Source organism: Argentina silus (genome assembly GCF_951799395.1).
Source record: "Argentina silus genome assembly, chromosome: 10".
NCBI classification, from domain to species: domain Eukaryota; kingdom Metazoa; phylum Chordata; class Actinopteri; order Argentiniformes; family Argentinidae; genus Argentina; species Argentina silus.
The window spans coordinates 10,867,757-10,889,200 of record NC_139664.1 but is presented as its reverse complement, the minus strand read 5'-3'; the positions used below and the strand labels follow the sequence as shown (position 1 = coordinate 10,889,200).

The window sequence follows — 21,444 nt, the reverse complement described above, 5'->3', positions numbered from 1 at the left end:
ATGTAGCGATTGTAAATGATGATATGAAAAATGTTGTGGAAGCAAATGTACAGCAGGGGTCTCACCTTGCGGTTGGCGCTGAGGTTGGCTGCGGGGATTTGGAGGGTGACCTGGTAGTCAGTGAGTTTGCTCATCTCCTCAGCCAGAAAGTTGGCCTCTCGCACCAGGGTGTTGGCCTTTACCACCTGCTCCCTGAGCCGAGACAGACTCTGCCGGAACAGCTCGTCCCTGACACACACATACAAAGGGACCATTCAGTCATATGGCTGTGCTCATAACATGCATTCTAAAAGTGCTTCAGATTTATCAAAGTGGCTCAGATTTCAGGTGTCACACTCTGTGTATCTGTGTGGTAAGATAAGAGAATTTATACTGTGTGCACTTATGGAGAATGACCTGTGTGTGTGTGTGTGTGTGTGTGTGTGTGTGTGTGTGTGTGTGTGTGTATCCTTCACCTCTCCTCCGTCCAGAGCCGGAGCTTGACGTGGGGTGCGTGTGTGGGGAATGTCAGGCGGTCACTGCTGCAGCGTTGGTGTTGGGGCGTTCTCTCAGGGGAGAGCTGTTGCCGTAGCGACTCCAGCTCTCGCTCATACATCATTCTCTGCTCCTCCAGAGCCGTCCTCTTCTCCTCCAGGTACTGCTTCTCCAGCACTTGCACCACATTCTGCATGGGGTCTACAGAGGAGGTAAACACACTCAGACCTAGAATATAAATGACTGTAAGCGTTCAATAGTGTACCTGATAATTATACGGTCAGTGCTAGCATATGCTACTGTATAAACAACTTGATATACATTCTGCCACCCTTTCCTGAGATCCCTTCCCCTGATGGGTCAAATGACTGATGTTTTATAATCCCTCTCAGGGATGTATTGATGTGGTAGTGTCATATGAATAGAACTGACAGGATGAGATCTCATTGATTCTCCTTGCAAACAGCTCTTAATTTAAATACTATGGTTTGAAGCCAGGTATAAAAACAGAAGGTATAGGAGATTCTTTCTCTTCTGTGTGTCCTTGTCAGAGGTCCCAGGTGTTGTTTTGTGAGTGCAGTAACAGATCATGGGGTCTGTCTTTGTTTCTCTCTCTCTGTTTCTCTCGCTCTTTCTATCATTTACCATGAGGGTAGAATGTAACATTTCTCTATGATGTATTTGCCTTGTAATAATTGTAGAAGTTTACAGTTAAAGCCTCATTTGAGTCATTCTAATGTGACCATTCTTGCCCTAATCAACACAAACTCAACAATTCTTCACACAGTGTTAATTAAGATACTTGGAGTCAGATTATTAATATTAAGATATTCTTTGCTATTAACTTTACATAGCCAAATTCCCTTGCCAATCCTTTGTATTGTAACTGCCATCCTATAAGGCCCTAGAGATACAGTACTGAAGAAAACACTAACAACCCATATCCATGACATGTTCTGTTCTGTTTAAATTACACCGCATCTTTTTTATACAGAGTCAGCTAGTATCAAGTGAAGCGCTCTATGGCACTTCTCACTGTGTTCTATAGCTGGCCCTGACCCTGAGATGGTGGAGTGCAGTGGAGTGTGAGTAATTATGGGATGGTAACCTCTCACACAGCAGGTGCAGCGCAGCAGGTCATCTCACCACTCATAGGAACAGGACAGGGGCATGATGACTTCAGGGTTCGATGGTCAATTATACAACGGTTACATCCAGCAACTCTGAATGGGACAATCTGATTGGTTAAAAGGTGCATTCCAGCCATGCTCATGGTAGACGGGAGGGAATTCCATTTCCTGATGGCTGAGGTGGAGAATGCTGACTGACTGCCCAAAGGTGTTTTTTTCTTTCAGGAATGACACAGTCGTGGAGGTACAGTTGACTCTGCTGTTTTGTTCAGAGCTTAATATGACAACATCTTTCAGACGTGGGGGTGCAACATTGTTGATAATCTTATGAACTAGACAGAAATCAGAGAAGTTGTCGAAATTGAACAGATTGTTCTTGGCAAAATATTACAGTGATGGTAATGATGTGATTTCCTGTCCAGGATCTTCAGTGCTTGTTTATATAGAGACCGAAGGGGTTTCATTGATGTTTCATTGGCTTGAGACCAGTGAGTTCCTGATCTTTCGAAAATGTTAAAGTCTATATCTGATTTTGCTGGACATCTTTTTAATGTGCTTTTAAAGTTCAAAGTAGCATCTAGGATAATGCCCATATATTTATAACTCAATGACTTTTTATTTTGCCATGTGTATTAAGAACGGTATTATTTGCGTACATTTGAATATCCACGCCCTGGCAGACAGACAGAAGGCCATTAATATAGAGATTGAATAACAAAGGGCAGAGGATTGACCCCTGTGGGTGTACCAAACATACAGTAGGCTTTTGGTGCCAGTGGAGAGGAGGCATGCACTTTGGTATCATAATGCTATTCTTCACACCCTACACTTTTTTTTTTTTTTCCTCTCTCTAAATGTGTTATTCTGTTATCTGTAAAAAATAAATTGGTACATAATATGACTTTACAACTTTGTTTCGAATGGGGGAGGGAGCTTCGAATGGACATATACTTGTTAAAACACTTTGATGACATTGCAAGAAGAATCACATGAGTCCAAAAAGAGAGGTGAATCATACCGTTACTCCCCAGAGTCTTCATCATGACCTCCATCTGGGCAAACTCATAGCTGTAGTCCTGCTCAGACGAGGCCTCACTGGCTGTCTCCACGTCCGCCTCCACAAAGCTCTCTCTGGGAGACCTCTCCAGCTCCTTCAAACGGTCCCGCCGCTTCCGCATGGGCAGGTTGATCCTACGTCAGCGGTTTTATTAGCCAAGTTCACGCTAGTAATGGAGTAGTAGTATATAGATCATATTTTTGAGTGATGTTTCCACATTCTTTACCTGAAGAAGTGGTTGTTTCCCCATAAGATGCGGTCTCCGTGCCAAAGATGGACCAAGGAGTCGATCATGGTTCCATTCACACAGGTTCTGTTAACATAAAACCCCAATGACACAGAGAAGACAAGGTTATTAACTATATATCAGAATAGGCCCTACCTCCAACTTAGTTATGACTATCTAATGAATTTGTCTTGCCATTTTTTTTGTCTTTTTGAAGTGGGAGCGGAACATAGCTATTTGATATCAAAGCAGGAGGCAAGATGCCTTCACCATGAGGTCATGTGAAAAACCCTGAGGGTCCACTCATCCATGAGGAGGAGGAGAAGGAGGAGGAGGAGGGGGGGGGGGCGGGGACATGTGAGGTGCTGTTGTTAAGTTCACCTGGCGTTCTCTATGGGCGTGAGGGTGACATCACCGTCTGGGCAGATCTCCAGCTCACAGTGCTCCGGCTGGATCCCGATACCAAAGAGCTGGATGTCCTGAGACGTGTCTGCACCCACATGTGTGTGCTCCTACACACAGGAAGGGGGACAGGCATGAGGAGATTTACAGACCCTCAAACCTTTTAGACACAAGGGGTTATCACATGCTTTGGGTATGGTCTCATTCTTCTATTCAATGGTAATGACCTGATGCAACAGACTGCAATCCAATGCTGAATGTTGTCATTCTCACAGATTAAACCAGTGATATCATAGAAGAATGATAGCGGCATAGTTTCTACTTTCATCAATGGGGGAAGAGAGACCAAAAGAAGAGGCAAAGTGAATGAGCTCAGTGAAGAAGCCGGTGTCTCTCTCATTACAGAGTGGGCGTAGTTAAACAAACATCCCACTTCCAGACGATGTTGGTGCTTGCAGCTGCATCACCCACTTCGTATTACCATAGTCATTCCACATTGGTATGCCAGGCTAGCCGGCGGGCCCAGACAAAGGCCTGTTGTTCTGAGGAGGGGAGGCTGGGCTACTGTCTCACATGCCTCGCCCTGCTCGCTGCTCCTCTGAGCCCGGCCTGCCGACTGTCCCCCCTTTAGTCAGCGCTCCACTCTCACACCAGGACGGCTCTCACTCTGCTGCTCTCACAGTCTCATCATACATTAGTGGAACACGACACAGCAGTTATGGAATGCTGCAGTTGTTAGCCATGTTCCATCTCCTCAGTCTATGGGAAATATTACAGCTGAGGTATCTGTCAAGTCATAGGGAGAGAGTGTGAAGTGCGGTGTGTGTGTGTGTGTGTGTGTGTGTGTGTGTGTGTGTGAGACCCCTTGTACTGTATGTAAGAGAGGCTGACTGCAGAGAGTGTGAGTTTTGCTGCAGGCTGCAGCTGCCCTTGAGCTCCTCAGAGGAGGTTAGACTTGAGCTTTATTTGCTCATGTGATTCCTGCCTGCTCTCCAATTATGGGACTCCCTGCAGAACTTCTGCTCTCTGAACATCTGTATCAGCTAATACTCACACTGGGATAGGGAAATGTTTGGCACGCAGAAACACACTATCAACATTTATGTAATGCTCCCTAACTGCATCTTTGTTTTGAGGCCTACTTCCAGAGAAAGCTTTGAGAAAGACAAAACAACCAGGAAAACGTTCTGGTGTGAGTCGAAATACACCACAAAGGAAGTAAATTGAAACCCTCCATGGTGTAGTAAGGTAATCAGTCAACAGTGCTCATTCTTATAAACAACAAGGCCGAGATCAAAATATATACAGTAACGACAGCACAAGGAAGGTAGTCTATCTATCAAAGAGGTTCTAGTATAACACACATTTTTGATGGTAAAACTAAACTGTGTCACCTTCAGGTAGTAGACCAGCAACTCATTGAGGGCGGGGTCAGCATTCAGATTGACCAGGAAGCATTTATCCTCCCCAACTTTAATCCCAGAGGACTCTAAAGAGATGCCCATACTCTCCAGCTGCTTCTGACGATCCTGAGGAAACACAAAGACAAAGACAAACACACACACACATCAGAACATCAAAAACATATGCATTAAATGTCAGAGTGTAAGCTTGCAAGCCCTACATACCGTAGCAATCTCCTCAGTCTTCCTGAGTTTCTCCTCCCAGGTGACGGTCATCTCCTGGATCAGCTTTTCAGACTCCTGCAGCTTCTCCTTCAGCTCAGGGGCCTTCAGAGACTGGCACATGTGTTCATTTACATTACATGGCACATTCAGCACGGTAGTATGGTACAAGTGATTGTCTCAGGTTGCTTTTTACATGTAGTAGTCATAGTTCTATTGGAGTTGGAGATTAAAACAACTTAATTGGACAATACAGAAGCATCTTTGACAAGTTCTCAGAAATCCAGTGTCTGTTGCCTCGTCAAACCCTCCATGGCAACCTCCAGTCCCAGCTACAGCGACTATTCCTCTCACCTCAGCCTGAGACAGCTGCACTCTGAGTTTCTCCACCTCCTCTCTGAGCTCTCTGATGATGCGGGCGTTGGGGTCCTCGTTCACTACCGCGTGGTTGACGATCCTCTTGGCCCGGTCGGCGTAGCGCAACGTGGACAGGGTCTCCTCGTAGTTATCAGCCGCGGGGCTCACTGTGGCTATCATGGCTGTTTTACTGTTGCCACCCAGGTTGTCCTGAAACAGCACGGAAGAACTATGATTTTTACACAGTTTTTACATTACATACGTTAAAGACACAGTGATACACAGTCTCCCTCCATTTTAGCGCACACACAGGTCCAAAATATACTGCACATGTATTAGACAAAGCTCAAAGCTCACAGAGAGAAGGGTGTTGTGTGGGTCAGACCTTGAGTAGCCAGGTGAGGACAGAGTCTCTGTACGGCACAAACTTGGTCTTCCCTCCCTTCCCTGCAGACTGATCAGCCAGGGCAGAGATAACCAAGCCCAGGGTAGTCAGAGACCTAGACACAGACACAGACACAGACACAGACACAGACACACACACACACACACACACACACACACACACAAAGAGTGTTAAATACCAGTTTAGACATGTTATGTATGTTTTGTAAACTTTCCAGCCCACACAATGGTGATCACCCACTTGTTGATGTTGCTGCCCTCTTTCAGTCTCTCCCCTGCAGCTCCAGTCTTGGACACCCGCTCACTGCCTGCTAGGTCCACCAAGCTCATCTTGCTCACCTTCTCCCCAGAGTTCTGTACACCATTCATCAGAGGAGAGGAGTGATTGTTAGCATGATAGCAATCTGAGCCACTACATCCCGTTCAGTTAATGGGCAGCTCATTCTCTACAGTAAGGAATAAATAAACCTTGCAGGTTAGCATACAGCAAACACTTCATACAGTATGTGTGTTTTTAACAATACAAAATTGCAACAAAACAGTAATTGACAAATGCTCATTATTGACATGTAACTTTTGATGACCCAATCGTGGAGTTAGGAGCAGGACTGACCCCAGACTTTAGGTCGTACAGCGTCTGTGTGACGATGATGCTGAAGACGCCATGGGAGCGACTGCTCTCCTCGTTCATGTTGGTGGCGGCCACCGTCCGAGACTTATTCCCCTCCGACATCAACACCTCGATGTCCTGTGGAGAGACAGAGAGAAGTCTAGCCAAAAAGACAAATGTATGTGGGAGACTGAGTGCACTTTAATGTGTGTGTGAGTGTGTACTGTACACCTCTCAGAGAGAGTAGTCTGAAGCTTCAAACAGAGCATCGCTATTAAGTTAACAACAAAAGCAGGCAGTATCAGAGTGTGGCTGTGTGCCATGTGATTAAGCTGGGTCACAGCGGGCAGCAGTGGGCTGGGGCTCTGGGAAATCCACTGGCCAGAGCAACGCAGCGCAGGGTGGAGACGTCAGAACTTAATTAAGGAAGGCCCTGCCAAGTCCTGGCACCACTTCATAAAGAGCATGACAAAATCACAGCTCCACACCGGTATGTGCCATACCAGTGCTGGAGTTGGCTTGGCTATAGGAAAACATTATAATCTTGTGATAACATACTGTATATAAATACCGCATAATGGATGGAAAAAGGTTAAGTGGGCAAATCAGTGAATGAGTGGGTGAATCATATGATGATGTGATGATATGAGGAGTTTCCTCACCTCAAAGCTGGTGACAGCCAGCTGCGACAGCCCGTCCACATACGGACCCAGGACTTTGTGCTCTCGAACCTTCAGAGAGTGTCGGCTCCTGGACAGGAGACAGACAAACAAAAATGTATGCGTGTGAGAGGGAGATAAGACTTTGATCAGACACAGTGGAAACGAACAAAATGATTTCAATCACTCGAACAAAAGGTTTGCATACTATTATGCATACAGTCATGGTATATAAAGCATGATGTTTAAATAACATCCACCCTAAACCTAAACAGCAGTTTCTTTCCCAGTCCCATCCCTTTCCTATCCCACCTCGCCTCTTCCCCTCTCAACCCTGTACTGCCATAGTGATGAAAGCCCATGTCTGCAGATAACTTTCAGCAACTCTCTTACACAGCTAACCACTCTTCTACCTACCTTACAATATCAAAAATGATGGGTACTCAAATGAAAATAGTTTTTGTACATACATTTTATAAATGTCAGTGGCTTTTTACCTGAATGAATAAACCAACCTACAAATACTGTTGAATAAAACATCAAAAGACACCTGTACTGTGTATGGTATGTAAATGTTAATCTGAGCCATGCTTTCAAAGATAATGTCAAAGGACAAAGGATCCAACATGTAGCAAGATAGGAAAGGCAGCGTTTCACTAGAGGGTGCAGATGGGCCAACTCAACTGATCTTCTTTTGGCTGTTTGCCAAAGGTTAGGGGGAAAACCCTATAGATCAGTGGCTGTCGACTTAGCCCTCTCAAAGGCTGGAGATTTACTGAGGCTGGCACAGCTCGAGTTCACAGCTCCAACTCTCTGCTCTCTGTTCAAATCAACTCGCCTCCCTTTTAGTTCTAACAACAGGACATGACAGCGGGAAAAGTTCAGAGTGGTCACCGGCCTACAGTTGGACTAAAATGATGAGACACTGAAAGAAACAGACACACAAAGAGCCAGTGTGTGTGAGAGTGAGCTAGAGACTCAATGTTACAGAGACACAGTCAGTCAGACATAGACAGACAGACAGACAGATCCAGAGAGTCAGAGAGTGTGGGCCGAAGCGTGGCAACAGAGAGGAAGTTGCCATCGTGATGGGACTGGCTACATCCTCAGACATCTGCACCGCACAGAGTGCTCCACTGTGTGGTTGTCCCTCTCTGGGGCTCTCCTCACAGGCTGCAGTGACTGCTCCCCTCCCCTCCCCTGCTCTCAGCTTCACTAACAGATGTCCCTGAAACACATCACTACCCTCCCTCAGCCAAACCTCCTCTGCAGTCTGTTTGCCAAAATGCAGATCAAACAATGACAGCTGAGAATACAAGAGTCAGATAAATACTATTGAGCAAAATTTAAAATCTCTGCAAAATGTTAAATTAAATGACAAATCTTGTTTAGAAATAATTTCCACTCAAACATACAATGCACTGCAAACACTTGGTTATAGACACCACATGGTTATAAACAGACAGGCAAACCAAAACCACACTGCTAGACAGTCAACATGAGGTCAGTAGGTTTGCTTGTGCTCATGCATAGGTTAGGTTGTGCAAATCAGACAGAACACGTTCCAGAGTCTGTACACAGGCACAGCTGTTTGTGCAACTGAGCGGGATCTCATCACCGCTTATCATCATGCCATGAGGCCTCAGTGTGAGTTCAGAAAGCCACCATGAGTCCTCAGGAAACTCATCGTCAGATTCATGCTAGGCTGGTGAGGCGCACTGCTGTACCTCCGCTCCACTTGTCTGCAGTGAAGTTTGTGTGCTCACCCTTTGGGATCCAGTAGGTCACGGACCTTCTCGTTGTAGATCTCCATGAAGGACACCTCCACCTTGAAGGAGTGGGCCTCGCTGCCCTCTCTGGAGACTCTCTCAAACAGGGAACAGCACAGCCGTGGGATCAGACCAGGCTGGTCCCCGTTCCCCATCATGGAGAAGGACTTGCCTGAACCTGGAGAGGAGGGACACAGTAGTGCCTTAGTAACTGTACACACGACATCTCCAGAAAAATAGTTATACCCTTTTAACTGACACTATGCTTGACTCAACATCATTAACAATAACATTACTAATATACAGTATATGTTCATATACACAAATATGGCAGATTTACTAATCTTACGCTGAAAGTGTCTCACTCTAAAGGCTGCTGATTTTCATGAACCATTTTGTCTGGAAGACAAAAATCTAAGGATTCCCTAAGGCAAGGATTGTTTGATGTATGAGTTTGATGCAGGTGTGTTGACACAGTAAATGTGCTTGTTCAGGGATTCTACAGCAGTAAGGGGGTTTGGACTCCCTACTCTTTGGTCAAGTGCCAGCCAGGCATTGGTAAGATTATTTGTACTGCAGAGCAGACACCTTGAAACCAAACATTTTGCACCTCTTTTCTCCCTATTACATTTCAAGCTATTATGCCATGTGAACAAATGACACGTATAATGTGTGTTTGTTTTATGAATGTAATTGCCCAGTAGAAGAAAAAAGAGGTGCTTGAAAGTGTTCACTAGGCGCGTCATTTCTACCGTAGGTTGTCTTCAAGCACAGGAAGGTGGATAAAACCAGCTAATTTAATCTGAGTTGAGGAAGGATATGACTTGAGCGATTCACCAGTGTGATCAGAAACACAGAGGCTTCCTGCTCTTGTACTGTTTCTGCAGGGATACGCTCACATGGAATGACCTGAGCAGATGATGGTGGCTGCAGACCTACTTACAGCTGCTTTGAACATGGTCCAATAACGTCAGCCTCCTCTACCTGCCTCTTTATAATTTAGTGTCCTACTTTAATGCAATTACAACTGATCATTCAGCGACGTACAGTACTGTAAAAGGGAATGGATCATCTGTGCATTTCACATTGCTAAGCAACATGACTGTTATGCCTGGCTTAATTTGTTTGTTTGAATATGCGCGTTTTGGCTAGAATGTCAGTTACCTGTTTGTCCATAGGCAAAGATGCAGGCATTGTATCCTTGAAATGCGTTTTCAAGTATTCCCTCACCAAGGCACTTAAACACCATCTCTTGACCTTCAAAAACAAAGAGTGGTCACCATGGAGATCATGATATAAGATAAACACAGATGAACACAATGCAATTGACATGGAAATATTATCACTTGGCCTTCTCTGCCAATGTAATGCTCTTAATCTGATTTGCAGAGTGTACACTCCTTTCCTCTTTAAGTCGTAATAGACCAAAGTGACAAAACAAATAAAACATTGTTAGGAGAGCCGATTCAAAGAAGGTTGCAGATTCCTGTCTGGTCATGTGGAATAAGCTAGGCTGTGTGAAGACGAGCAATCTCTTGTGTTGCACTCTGTCATGCTTCTGGTGAACGGGGCAGCTGGTTAAAGAGCTAAAAAAAGCTGTGGCCCAGGCCCTTCAGGCAGCCCTTCACAGAACAGATTGGCTCGTTGTACTGTAGCTTGAGCATTAAAAACATACAATAATATCAAAAACTGTGTGGGAAAACGGTAAACACAATATTCACAACAAGGATATTAGCATAGCTTGTGTTGTTATAACAAAATATCCTGTTTTATAGATGTCAGACAGTGCCTTTTACTGTAACCTTTTGTTCAATTGCATTACTCATTACCTTGAATTGTGGCTGAACAAATGTAATTTTCCATTTGAGTGGTTAAGGAATAGAGAATGTACAGTAGGCAGTTTGGCACAAACATGAGTGCAAATGAGAACAACGAAAAGTACTTACTATTTACGCTTATAATGTTACAGCTTAGTGAGATACAGATATGCACTTCAGGTATTTCATTCAGCATATTTTTCAACCACTTCACCAGATGACCACCAGTTTATTTCCTGATCTCATTAACTCATATCAAATGCAAAGTTGCTTGTGTAATGGACTTTACGTCATGCAAAAACAAGGTTTGCATCATGTAAGGGCCTTCCCCTGGTTGTAGTGCTGCTGAGAGCTGAAGCACAAAGATAACCTGGCAGGTTTAAATAGGGATGGGATTTGTGTTTTGAGTTCTTTAGTAATGAGATGGAGATGTTATCTCTATGAACCTGAACACTCAGTGATAGTGTGTAGACCGGCACCTGTGACTCACCAGCATACTTAGGGATATTGGACTCATCCATGGACCAGAAACAGTGGTCAAAGGCAAACACCTGTGGAGGAGACAAAGAGAGGATCAACAAACTCTAAATGCCTGTCCAAGCATGTATTCTCAGCCACCCCTACCCTGCCTAATGGGTGAGTCTTACCACCATGGGCAGACACATACAGTAAAATAATAAGTAATTGTGTCTGCTCTGTATCAAGCCAACCAACAGTAAACAGCAGGATGGAGCTTTTCTGTGTGAGACAGAGAGGAGTCCTGCCTGAGTTTTGCTCTGATGTAATGGTTGTTAGGACTGTGCCATGACTGTCTCCACAGACACACTCTAAGCTAGGCTGGCCTGTTTTGCAACAGTGGTTGGAGTTAAATGAATTCATAAATCAGGGTCACAGCTCCCCAGTAGAAATTCCAGCTCCCAGTGACCCCGGTCTCCAGGGCAACGGAGCTGGAGTAGTTCCCTCAGCCCACAGCCCCACACAGGCCCTACAGCTTCACTAGTACAGGCCCTCTGTGTGAGACAGCCACCTGCATGTGCTCACAGACACAAGTGGGTGACATAGAAATGACACTCTCTGGGATAGTATTGCAGTCTCTCCTAATAAGCACTTTTCAGATGAGAGAGATTCAACAGGCTCAAATATTTCAGATATCTATAAGAAGTTTTTTTTGTTTTTTTTTCCATCCAAAGTTGGAAATGATTTATCACTGCTCAGCAATAAGACACTTTCTTGACATCCCCAAAATCCAGAAGAAATCTGCATCCCTGCTGTGCTGTCATCCTGCAGTGCAAGGCAAGCACAACACTGCACATGCTGCTTCTTCTGGCACTCAGTGCTCTGCTGGGCTGCCAAAACTCTTCTCCCTCTATGAATGTCTGACCCAAAATGATAGAACTCTTTTCGAATCATAATAAAGGGCATGGACCAGGGAACCCACTACTTGCACAGTCAGCATTGTTAGGGCTGAGGTCATTGAATGGTCTGAAAGCAAGACCTCCTCGAGTGACTGCAGACTAGTGAGTGGGTGTTATTCAAAGGAACAAAAGTACCATCATTCTCAATTAGGGGCTGGGTAAGTAACCAGAATTTACGTCTCATATGAACAGTTGGTGTGAAGTCTATGAATTTGACTGGGCAACAAATCATTTTGGATTTATGCTAGACAACAAACCATCCATTAATCAAAAATAATCTAACAATGTCATTTATTTTTAGGATTTAAACACACAAGAAAATGCCCTACTCTCATTTCTAACATCCACACAGGTTGGACTGGACTGTGACCTCCATTTATCCCCAGCAGAACAGACAGAGAGGAAACTAATTGGAAGGCATTCACGGCTTAGCAGACAGTCATGTGGTTTCTGCTAGAGTGGCTAGAGCTCAGAGTATAGGAATAGCTGTCCATGGACCCCAGAGATCATGAGAGCTTGTGCCCCTAAACTAAACTCGTATCCCCCGGGCAGCCAGTCAGCGTGGCCCCAGGGACTGAACAATGCCAAGCCCTGAGTGTAGTGTGAGGGCATGGACGTCTCTGAGCTAGTCACCAATGTGTTGGTCGGTCGGTCGGTCGGGGAGGGGGGGGGGGGTGCGCTTCAACAATGCAGCTTTGAATGCACACACACACTGCCCCAGTGTCCGTGCTCATCCCTCTATCATTGTCGGCCTTTGTGGGTGTTCACGAGATCTTAGAGCGCTGACACATTCACACGGACGTCTATCCGGCTCCTGCTGACTGACCAATACACTAAAAACCCCTCAATCATGCCCTTAGAAAACATACCATGATGGTGGTGGAGTGCTTCTTAATGTCTCTCAACAGGACATATAGGCTAAATATGGTTGCTAGGGCTACATTGTGACACTGCAGTAGCTGTGGTGTTGCTAAGAAGGCCTGTGCACTAATCTTATAGAATCACAGCTACGGTGGGATAGGCCTACTTTTACTGATGAACAGATGACCCTTCTGGGTCTGCTGATATTATTACAATGCTGATGATGTTGGCTTACCTTTAGAGTAAGAGACAGACACAGTAAAGCACATACCTTAGGCTGTTTCCTGGGAGTGGGTGAACACATGGATGGTTCAGGGGGAGATGGGAAAGGGAAAACCCATGGGTCCATCAGCAACACCAGCGGACAGAGGGAGAGAGGACATATAACGCGGTTAGCATTAATAGAATTTAACAGTCAGTTCATGTTCACTCTCAGCAGTGCAGCTGCACTTTTCACAGTAGGACACTTCCCGTTGTCTGTGTTGACCCAAAGGATCAAGCTGAAATGTAAATGTAAAAATACAAGATGTATAGGGAATAAAACAACATGTTCACAATACATTTGGTGTTTAAACATTTGTCATTCCCTTCTTAAGTACTCAGCAAATTCTCTCATCCAACCACCTCATAATTCACTTCATAAATGACTAGTGTGATTTCTTCATTCATTCTTCTCAGTCATTCATTCACTTCCACTGAGGTATTTCCTGGTGGAGGCTGCTGTGAATAGGCTCATAATTGGGGCAGTGGAGCGTGAGGAAAGGAAGAGATTTAGGATTCAATGTCCTACTGACTCTGTTGGGTAAACAGGCCTAATGCTTGTGGACTTAACCAGAGAGAGGCGAGGTTAGGGAGGCTGGACCCAGGGTTACCTCAGACTTCCACACAGCACTTCTGACCACCAACATTCAGGACAATGGCCAATGAAAAAAATAGGCCTGACTGAAGTATTTCTGTCTATATAACAAAATAACCAACGGGTGAGATCCTAATAGCCTTTTGGCTTGTGCTATGCTTTTAAAAAAAAAAGAAGAAAAAAAAGTCCAAACACTGACACAGAAAATAGACCTAGGTTTACATGTGACAGACAAATGAGAACTGTCATATTGAGTGACAACAAGCCTTTGACACTGTACAACACTTATAATAACAACATTACCATAGCTCAATATTGACATAATCGCTGCCTCATCCCTCCTCTCAGTCACGTTTTTTTCCCGTGTGAGCATACCTGGGGAGTGTGCTCTACTCAAAACATTCCCCAGCTGTCTATCTGCAGGCATTGCCCCTCAGTGCACCTACAGTTGGCACATATGCCTGATCAGCAGACCCCTCCTGCAGCCCTCTCCTGGCAGCAGAGCCTCAGAGGTGGGCATCACCTTCACAGAGTAATGCAGGCTAGTGCTCGTGCGGCAACACAGAAACACTGGACCGGAGCAGAGCCCCTCACATGAACCAGGCAGGGCTTACGGCGGGGCATACGGCAGGCTAATATACACAGGCGCGCCACAACAACAGCTGTATATCTTACACTGCTCAATTGGGTGCTATTATGGTTCGACTGTGGTAAGATAATATGGAACCAAAATGCAGAGTGATACCACAAAAAAGGAGGGAGAGAGAAACAACAATAACAAAGGAGAAGTAATGGACACCAATTGCTGTCTTCTGTGCACAGCTGTCAACATATTCATGTCTGTGGAGACTATATTATCTGTTCTCCTGCTCATTATAATGAACAAGAGGTAGAGAGGAGGAGAGAGGAGGAGTCCTGGTCTGTGTTCACACAGGGTCTGAATCTGGGCCACTAATGACCATGGTGGATAGCTCTTAATCAGACCTAACAAAGACACAGGCCACAGTCCTGATTTCTCTCTCTCAACCAGGGGCCAGCGTGGCCGGGCGTTTCTACCAGGAGATAGAGCTCTGAGACTGCTCTAGCGACCAATAAGAGCAAAGACAGACAGATAAGGAAAGAGATGATTATTTATATATAAAATCAGAGAGAGAGAGAGAGAAAGAGAGAGAGGGGGAATTCTGCAATTCACTGTCAAGTGAATTGATCTGTACATTTGCAGGTGGATTACATAATCCTTTCACAGGGATTATTCAAGAGGTGGAACAAAACATCAGAAACAAATATCCTAAAACAGTATTTCTGCTGTAGTGGACAAGAGTGGCACAGATGTGTTCCAAATCAAGGTCCATACTGGCAAGCAAGCTGGATGTGCTTGAAAGCACAAATGGGGACTCTGTGAGTAGGCCTTTTTTTCCTAAATGGTGACAATACATCAATAGAAATCCTTACTAAACGCCTTGTGTACTGTAGCTAGGCGTGTTCAAATTCAATATCATGAACCCATATTACTGGCATGATGGTCAACTGTTTTTTATGAATACATGTGCATGAAGAAGAAGCCACAGGCCTTTTTACACTATGTGCAGCAGGTGTGTTGAGTTAAAGCTCATGGGACACTTGTATGTTGAGCGTGTGCACATGTATGACACAGAACTGCCAGACAGCATCAGCCTCTCATCTCCCCCAGTGCAGATCCAGGATGACACTCCAACTCCAAATGGCCATCATGGCCTCCAGGAGTGGGGGGTGGGAGTCGCATAAATTAACATGCTTTCCGATGGAGACCATATGGTTGCTCTGGTCATACTCAAAACACTACTCCTCTTTCATCTTTTGAGACTGACAATCCAATTCAACTTTAAACTGTATCCACTGCCACAATTACACATTTAGCAAACCCACAAAGTTTATCCAGGAGCTTCCTTGTTCTAGTTCCATATGGAGGGTCTAGTTAGGTTGAAATGCCAGACACAGGTGGTGAAGGGGTTGGTGTGAGTTGGTGATAATGAGAGCAGACCTGTGTGATGTGACCAGGCAGGGATGTATGATGAGAAGAGCAGTGGGATCTCCCCTCTGGCAATGGAACAGGATTAAGGCCACTGGGTCATTATGCCACAAAGAGCTCTGCTCTGTTGGCCCTGCAGAGAATGGCCCAGATTAGAGCAACATCACAGAGGCTGGCCCACCTGCCGTTGGAGAGGGAGAACACACACACACACACACACACACACGCACGCACGCACACACCAATCTAACAGAGTTGTCTATGAACAGCTGCCAGAAACTAAGCAACTGGTGTCACATAAATTCTGGCTCAACCGACTACTAAATGCAATGTAGGTCTAAGTCACATCATGGGCAAATTAAATTCTAATGAAGCAAACACTCATAGCTCATTCCTCCTTTACTAAAGCATGTTGTAGGAGACTGTGTTCCTTTGTGTCCTGGTGTCAAATTCATCACTGCGATGTTGCATGCTCTGAGAGGCTCAAGCTGCCTCTAGCATTTATACTGTAAAAATCTAATATGCAGAAGAACACATGGGTGTATCCCACCCCCTGTGGAGTTGACACACACACACACACACACACACACACACACACAGGATGGGCAGAGTAGTGTGTATGGCACATCTAGGCATGGCATAGGCCTGCCCTCCCCATATTTACTAATTCCTATCCCAATCTGTAGCCGATTACCATCCAGAAATATGCATCCCACCCTATTGACCTCCACACAACCACACATCTGACTCTTTCCCCTCGGTTTGGCTGTCAACATGGCTCTGATTCTACACAAGCAATTAGGATCCAATACGTTTCAGAGCCAACCACAATATCCAGAGCTCTCTGTGTACAAGAGTTTGGTTACATATTGCTGTTCTCTCCCAGACTTCAAGCTGATATTTCAGATGGTCTCTCAGAGCGTATTGTCCAGAACATGGCTCCCCACCCACTCAAGGCAGAGGTCACCCTGTGTGCAGACAACACAGCACAGCAAAATGGCATTACAATGTTACAGGGCAGGGTGGCACACTTTGGTTGAACCTATTGCCTGACACCTAAACAACAGGGCTTTATATTGCTTATTATCAACTAATCGAAAATTAAAGTGAGTGACTGACTATACAATTGAGTGACTGACATACTATACATAGGCCTACTGTATGTGTTCACAGGTTTATAGTTATTCTGGATGCATATCAACAACATGTTGTACTGTATTAGTCAGCTCCAATGCAAGACAGTGCCAAAGGATTATCAAAGAAGTGATTGGGCACTTAGTGGTTAGTCACCCGTAGGCAACATGTTTTGAGCTCATAAGAAGACAGTGGATATGGGGCGTGCAACTGTGATTCTTAACCAATGAATCATTTTGGTAGAGTCCTGCCCAAAATAATTTAGCTTAGGCTTTTGCTTTGCAGCGTGACAGCGAATGCTAAAGTTAGACCCCCTGAGAGAAAGCTGAAACTTGCTGAAAAAGGGTGAGGGTGGCCCTGGCATTTTTGCATTTTTGGTTCGTCATAATTCCAGAACATTGCTGTATCCTGGCAGCTGCTGTCGCCAGGCAACTGATAAACATAGAACCCCAGACGAGCTACCAGCCTCATGAGTCAAAGTTCCAGTATAATAGCCAAGCTCTCACAGCAGCCTTGACAAATAGCATTGCCTTGATCAGTTCATCATATGGGCCTGTTACTCCAGTAGGTTACTGCAATAAAAAGTTAACAACACTCACTAGCTAATTTAATCTAACCTCTATAGCAATTTCTAATACCAATATAAAAGCTTTGGTCATATGCAAAGCACAGTGGTTACCCCAAAATAAGCTTTCAATTGTTTTTGTAACAATTTGTCTACTGAAAGGAGAGCATACTGACTACTCTCTAAGACCAAATCTGGTTAGTGTTCATCATTCTGGTCAAATATGCCACTGCTTTCTCCCCATAACAATCCAAGTGACACATTTACAGCCAGACCACACCCCCTTTGACCCTGTCCACTTGGTAGACGTCACAGAGATTAATAGATGCACAGGGTGATTAAGACTTCAGACACAACAGGCTAGAAGACAGGTTACATAAAAGACTAAGAAGGTTACAAGTCTCATAAGGCCTCAACATGTGATCCTTTTAGTGTGAAAACATGCAAAATCTCCAATTAATTTGCTGTGCTAAGGCAAAGGAAATCCACCCGATTTATACCATGAGATCAAGTAGCCTAACCAAGTATCTTCTCAGACAGACCTCTAGCTTCACATTTGCATAGTTTTTGTTCATGTTGTCTGGCTACACTCTACCGCCCAGCAAGGCGGGTAATGTAACAACCACATTACTTTTTCAGACAATGTAGAAAGCAACTATCTCAAATCCATGTAAACACGATGAAAACAGAATTAGGGAGAATCATCTTAGTAGGAAAACCAAAGTCATTATGGCAGCTACTTTAGAACAAATATGCTGATTAAATGTTTTTTTTAAGAAAGTCTGTTTTCATAAAATATAACCACATCTGACATTAACAAGGCCCAGCCTCGACATCATTGGAACCCTGACTGTTGGTAAGTCCTAGAGAGCTAGCGAGAGAGCTGGGACGCCTCCGTCTCTCATTTCCAGGTCAAGATGTAAACATAGCCCCACCTCAAAAACAAACAGGGGGAGCAGACCTCCTGGGAATTCAACGGTTTTATCAGTAACACACAATGCTTTCCGCAGAAGGAACACATTAATAAACTTGGGGGAGAAAAGGGTGAGCCGCTTGTGGAGGCTAGCGCTGACAACAACATCTTACTGAATGGAAAGGTTGATTATTTGCACATAGCAGAGGGAACAAAATGGAAAGACAAAAGAAACATTCCTGAGGGCAGCCATTGGACAGGGCCTCATTGTCATCTGGAGACACGTTGTTTAGAAAGCGTGATGGCATCAGGTCGTCAGGCAGTGGAAAAGACAGATGAGACCAACTCCAAACAGTATTATCTCCTTACCTTCACAAGCACAAAGACTGCAATGTTCACATTAGGCACTCAACACTCTTATTTAGCGAGGGAAAGCTGAGTGCCTTTGACACCTATGTACCGTAGGAGACAGCACACAAACTGAAGACATAATAGAGCTAAAAGCTTTTCAGCACCACATGTCCACCATCTTTATTTACCCTGGTAGGCTATCCTGTTGACATTTCCTATCACCCTGTTATGAGAAAAGCCACATTTAGCTGGTCTAAACACTGAAACAACTCAAATCTGTACCAGTCAAAAGCCGCTCATACAAGTCTGATACAATCATCATTTCAGGCATAGTCTGTATAGCATCGTAAACGAAATGGCTAAAGTCATTTTGAGTCGTGAACCGCTTCAGTCAGCCTATATTATAGCGGGACCTCTACTTTGACAGATAAAGACACTTCCGCAATACATCAATTAGCTAGATAACAATATACCAACCAAGTAACACATTCAAGAAGAGATAACAGTGGTCCCTGAGGCTCTGTGAAGTCAGCGATAAGGAAGAGAGTGTGTAAAGAAGATAACATGAGAAATTACAAGCTTGGTTGCAGCAAAGCAGTCATTATCAGATAGAGACTTTCACTAATCACCTTGCCCTACCAGACCACAGTGAAATTATTTCAACCTCACACCCCCTAAAATCTTGAAATTGGCTTTGTTAAGACAATTAGGCCTACTTACGGTATAAAATCTAATCCCCATGAAAACCAACTACATTTCCTCTCTTAACAAAACTTGAGAGTTAGTGCACAAGACAAAGACTAGCCAAAATCTGTAATTTAAAAATCTACCGTGTAACTTCAGCAGCAGTTTGTGTGGTTGATGAGCATAATAGACAACAAAATCTGTTCGAATGATGTAGGCCTAGTTTTTGTGGCATTAGTCATACTGTATCAGTCATACGGTATCATATTTGTAACTTACAGTACCTCTGGAACTATCCTACTATTACCTATCCTAACTAGACATTTTCATAGACTTGGTGGACTTGTTTTCAATTGTTCAGAGTTGATGGACATGTTAGGGCATGATAGGTCTAATATGACCCCATTGTAAGAGCTGAGGGGTATTTCCCTGTCATCCTGCTCTACTCCTGACCCGACCCCCCCCCCCCTCCCACTCAGCAGCCTCAGGTATTTCTCCGCCTCTTCTCCCACCGCCACTGTCATTGTGTCTACTGTTCTGAGGGAAGCAGACAGAGGCTTGAAAACTAAATTGCTTTCCCAGATTCACGTTTCAAATCTGCCACTCATGCCAGTCCAGGACAGATGTAAAATGAAACCAGAGAATGTGAGCGCAAACATAACCAACACGCTCAGACGAGGAAATTCAACCTCCATCGCCCTGCAGTCAGCTTCAATGTTCCATTTTCAACATCATTGAGATTACAGTTAATTTTGCAGGGAGAGAGAGAAACAGAGGTAGGGGTCACGAGTCATGACACAATGAATCATGGTGAGACACGGCCAATGTTCCTAAGCCACCAAAGAAAAGCCGGTATATTTTCACATTCTTTACATAGCTTACATGTTCACATGGTACCGCATGGTCTGGAAATGAGCAGAAAAATGGAAGCAAACCCCTACATTACATCCTAAGAACAGGTAGGCCTACACAATCAAGCAATTCTGACTAATGCAAGCAAAGTCTGGTATCACTTTGGGGTTGGTAAAGGATTTATATATAGCTAACTATTCCTTTAAAGACAGATTTGGAATCAGTTATAAACTGTTACAGAGGGTAAAATCTTGCTCTACTCTAATAACTGTTATTAACTGATTCAGAAATGATTACAGTCCAATGAACTATCCATAAACACAATGCAAACCCAAAAGAGTATACTTTAATTTAGAGTATTACCAAAATGCTTTGTCGCAGATAGCAACAAATGCTAGTTAATTATCTGAGACTTAACCTTGTCTTACTCACTATTCTCAGGTTGAACCTGAGCATTCAACAGTGAGAGATGTGGTTCCCATGATTCTGGCCTGCAGCCAAATTTGGCATGCTGATATATTTCTCACTAAATTTGACACATCTCAACCGCATATGAACAGGTGTCCTCAAAGGCCTCGGGGACCAGGGTATCCCTTTCTGCGGCTCCACTACTCGCTGACAAGACGATATGCAAAGAGAAAGACATGCAAAGGTTTAGAGTAACTGGACCAATCTCAACTCCCACTGTCTTAATAGCATTCCAGATAAAAGTGAGGCCAAATCTAATTTCAGAGACAACAGCTGGAAAGTCTGTAATAACACATGTTCATTCTTTTCCTATTTCAGAGGGTAAAATTATACTGAAAATAACATCCCTTTTATAAAACTGTCTCAGAAAACTGGCCAAACTGAAATTACCTGAGGACCAGGGACAATTTATGAAGAAGGTATTCAGTCTGTAACTACTGTGGGTAGGGAGAGTGTAATAGTAAACAATGGTGAGTGTTGTCAAAATGGTAAACTTGCACAACAACACAATAAGTGGAATGACAAAGTATCCAATGTGACCTTGGATAAACCCCAACCCCAGTCCAGCTGTTGGAAAGACACACAGTGAAACCAGACACAATGCAGCAGTCATCCAACTCAATCCTACAGTACATCACAGCACATGGAAGTAACATTTGCTGGATTAAAAGTGCAACAGGCCAATGACCTTGCAGGGTACATCTGTCTATTACTCTAACATAAAGCTGAACAGTCATCATGTCATTTCATTCACAAATCAAATCTGACTTCTATACCGTCAAAACATTTCCTCAGTATTGTCAGAC

At 44.2% G+C, this 21,444-nt stretch overlaps 1 protein-coding gene across 1 annotated transcript in view; it reads right to left on the bottom strand.

Moving 5' to 3' along the window:
• kif13a (kinesin family member 13A) overlaps positions 1 to 21,444 on the bottom strand; it is a 35,843-nt gene that overhangs the window by 11,474 nt on the left and 2,925 nt on the right. Inside the window, exons 3-18 of the mRNA XM_083678994.1 lie at positions 13,079 to 13,091; positions 11,022 to 11,082; positions 9,879 to 9,971; positions 8,712 to 8,892; positions 6,949 to 7,036; positions 6,290 to 6,424; positions 5,918 to 6,030; positions 5,657 to 5,771; positions 5,269 to 5,481; positions 4,918 to 5,028; positions 4,684 to 4,818; positions 3,269 to 3,399; positions 2,888 to 2,974; positions 2,623 to 2,795; positions 456 to 675; positions 66 to 228 (exon numbers count right to left, since the gene is read on the bottom strand). Coding sequence (XP_083535120.1) covers positions 66 to 228; positions 456 to 675; positions 2,623 to 2,795; positions 2,888 to 2,974; positions 3,269 to 3,399; positions 4,684 to 4,818; positions 4,918 to 5,028; positions 5,269 to 5,481; positions 5,657 to 5,771; positions 5,918 to 6,030; positions 6,290 to 6,424; positions 6,949 to 7,036; positions 8,712 to 8,892; positions 9,879 to 9,971; positions 11,022 to 11,082; positions 13,079 to 13,091 — 2,032 coding nt within the window. The remainder of the gene's footprint in view (positions 1 to 65; positions 229 to 455; positions 676 to 2,622; positions 2,796 to 2,887; positions 2,975 to 3,268; positions 3,400 to 4,683; positions 4,819 to 4,917; positions 5,029 to 5,268; positions 5,482 to 5,656; positions 5,772 to 5,917; positions 6,031 to 6,289; positions 6,425 to 6,948; positions 7,037 to 8,711; positions 8,893 to 9,878; positions 9,972 to 11,021; positions 11,083 to 13,078; positions 13,092 to 21,444) is intronic.